The 1100-nt window shown below is 64.8% G+C and overlaps 1 protein-coding gene across 1 annotated transcript in view; it reads left to right on the forward strand.

Annotated features, from left to right (window-relative positions):
- The window catches only part of LOC104285853 (nucleoplasmin-3-like), a 3365-nt gene that overhangs the window by 1399 nt on the left and 866 nt on the right, over window positions 1-1100 (forward strand). Inside the window, exons 4-5 of the mRNA XM_009884357.1 lie at window positions 483-760; window positions 940-1022. Coding sequence (XP_009882659.1) covers window positions 483-760; window positions 940-1022 — 361 coding nt within the window. The remainder of the gene's footprint in view (window positions 1-482; window positions 761-939; window positions 1023-1100) is intronic.

Genomic DNA, 1100 nt, shown 5'->3' on the forward strand with positions numbered 1-1100 from the left:
GGTGAGGAGGGGGTGGGGGGTGCATTGGTGCCACCTGCCCCCCCCCTCAAAGCACCTGCACTGCATTCCCAAACTGCACCTCCCTCGGGACCCCCCTTCTCTTTATCAGCAGCCGGCGCCGGGTGCAGGTGCTGTGTGCTCTCTTGGTGCTGCTCTCCCCGGCTGGGTATGGGCAGCGACACGTCCTGGGGTCCCCGGGGGCTTCTGCTGTGCGGGGGATGGGGGGGCAGCTCCCTCTGCCACCCCAGTCCCTGTGCTGGGTTGTGCTGGAAGAGCCTTTGGCGCCAGTGTGGCGTTTGGGGGTCTCCCAGTGCTCTCTCCATACTAACGGCTTCCCCGGGGCTGTAGCTGCTCCGGTCAGCCAAAATTGCCCCGTGCTGGGAGGATGCACGGAGCGTCCTGTGCTGCAGGGGGGCTGCTCGTCCTGCTCTTAGAGCTGGTTTTGCCTGTAAAGGTGATTAACCCGCTTTTCCTTTCCCCAGATGGTTTTATCCGTCGCATAGCAATGCCGCCCTCGCCAAAGCAATGCTGGTCCAGCGGCTGTCCCACCTCTGGGCTTTTAGGACTGGACAGTTTGCTCTCCGTGCTCCGAAGTCGCGCTTCTTCCTTGTTCTTCTTCTCCAGAGCAGCCAAACGCTGCTTTTTCTGCTGTTTGTCTCCCAGGAGCTGGTTCCGGCTGCCGGCGTTGGATCTGCTGTGGAGGATGAGCAGCTCTGCTCCCTTTCGCTGCCGGAGGAGAGGCCCGTTGCTGCCCTGTGGGGTACAGACCTGACGGCAGGAGTGAGCGGGGGGACAGTGCCTGTGCCCCGCGCGCAGGCAGGGTGGCTGCACGGGGTGCGATTCCCCCTCTCCCGTGGTGTGTGCGCACGGGGAAAGCCTCCCCTTTGCTTTCGGCTCACGCGGGGGGAGCAGCACACGCGTGATGCTGTGTCCCCGCAGGCTGCCAGCTCAACACGGGCACCCGGAGCTGCGTGGTGAAGGAGGAGGATGACTTCTTGGAGCACCTGGTCCTGCTGAGAACGGTGAGACCCGAGGCTTGCCGAAGAGCCCGTGGGAGCCGGGCTGTGCCCCAGCAGCGGGGCTGGCTGCCGGCGGGGGCT

This window comes from Charadrius vociferus, unplaced genomic scaffold (assembly GCF_000708025.1).
Source record: "Charadrius vociferus isolate BGI_N301 unplaced genomic scaffold, ASM70802v2 scaffold1044, whole genome shotgun sequence".
Taxonomy (NCBI): Eukaryota; Metazoa; Chordata; class Aves; order Charadriiformes; family Charadriidae; genus Charadrius; species Charadrius vociferus.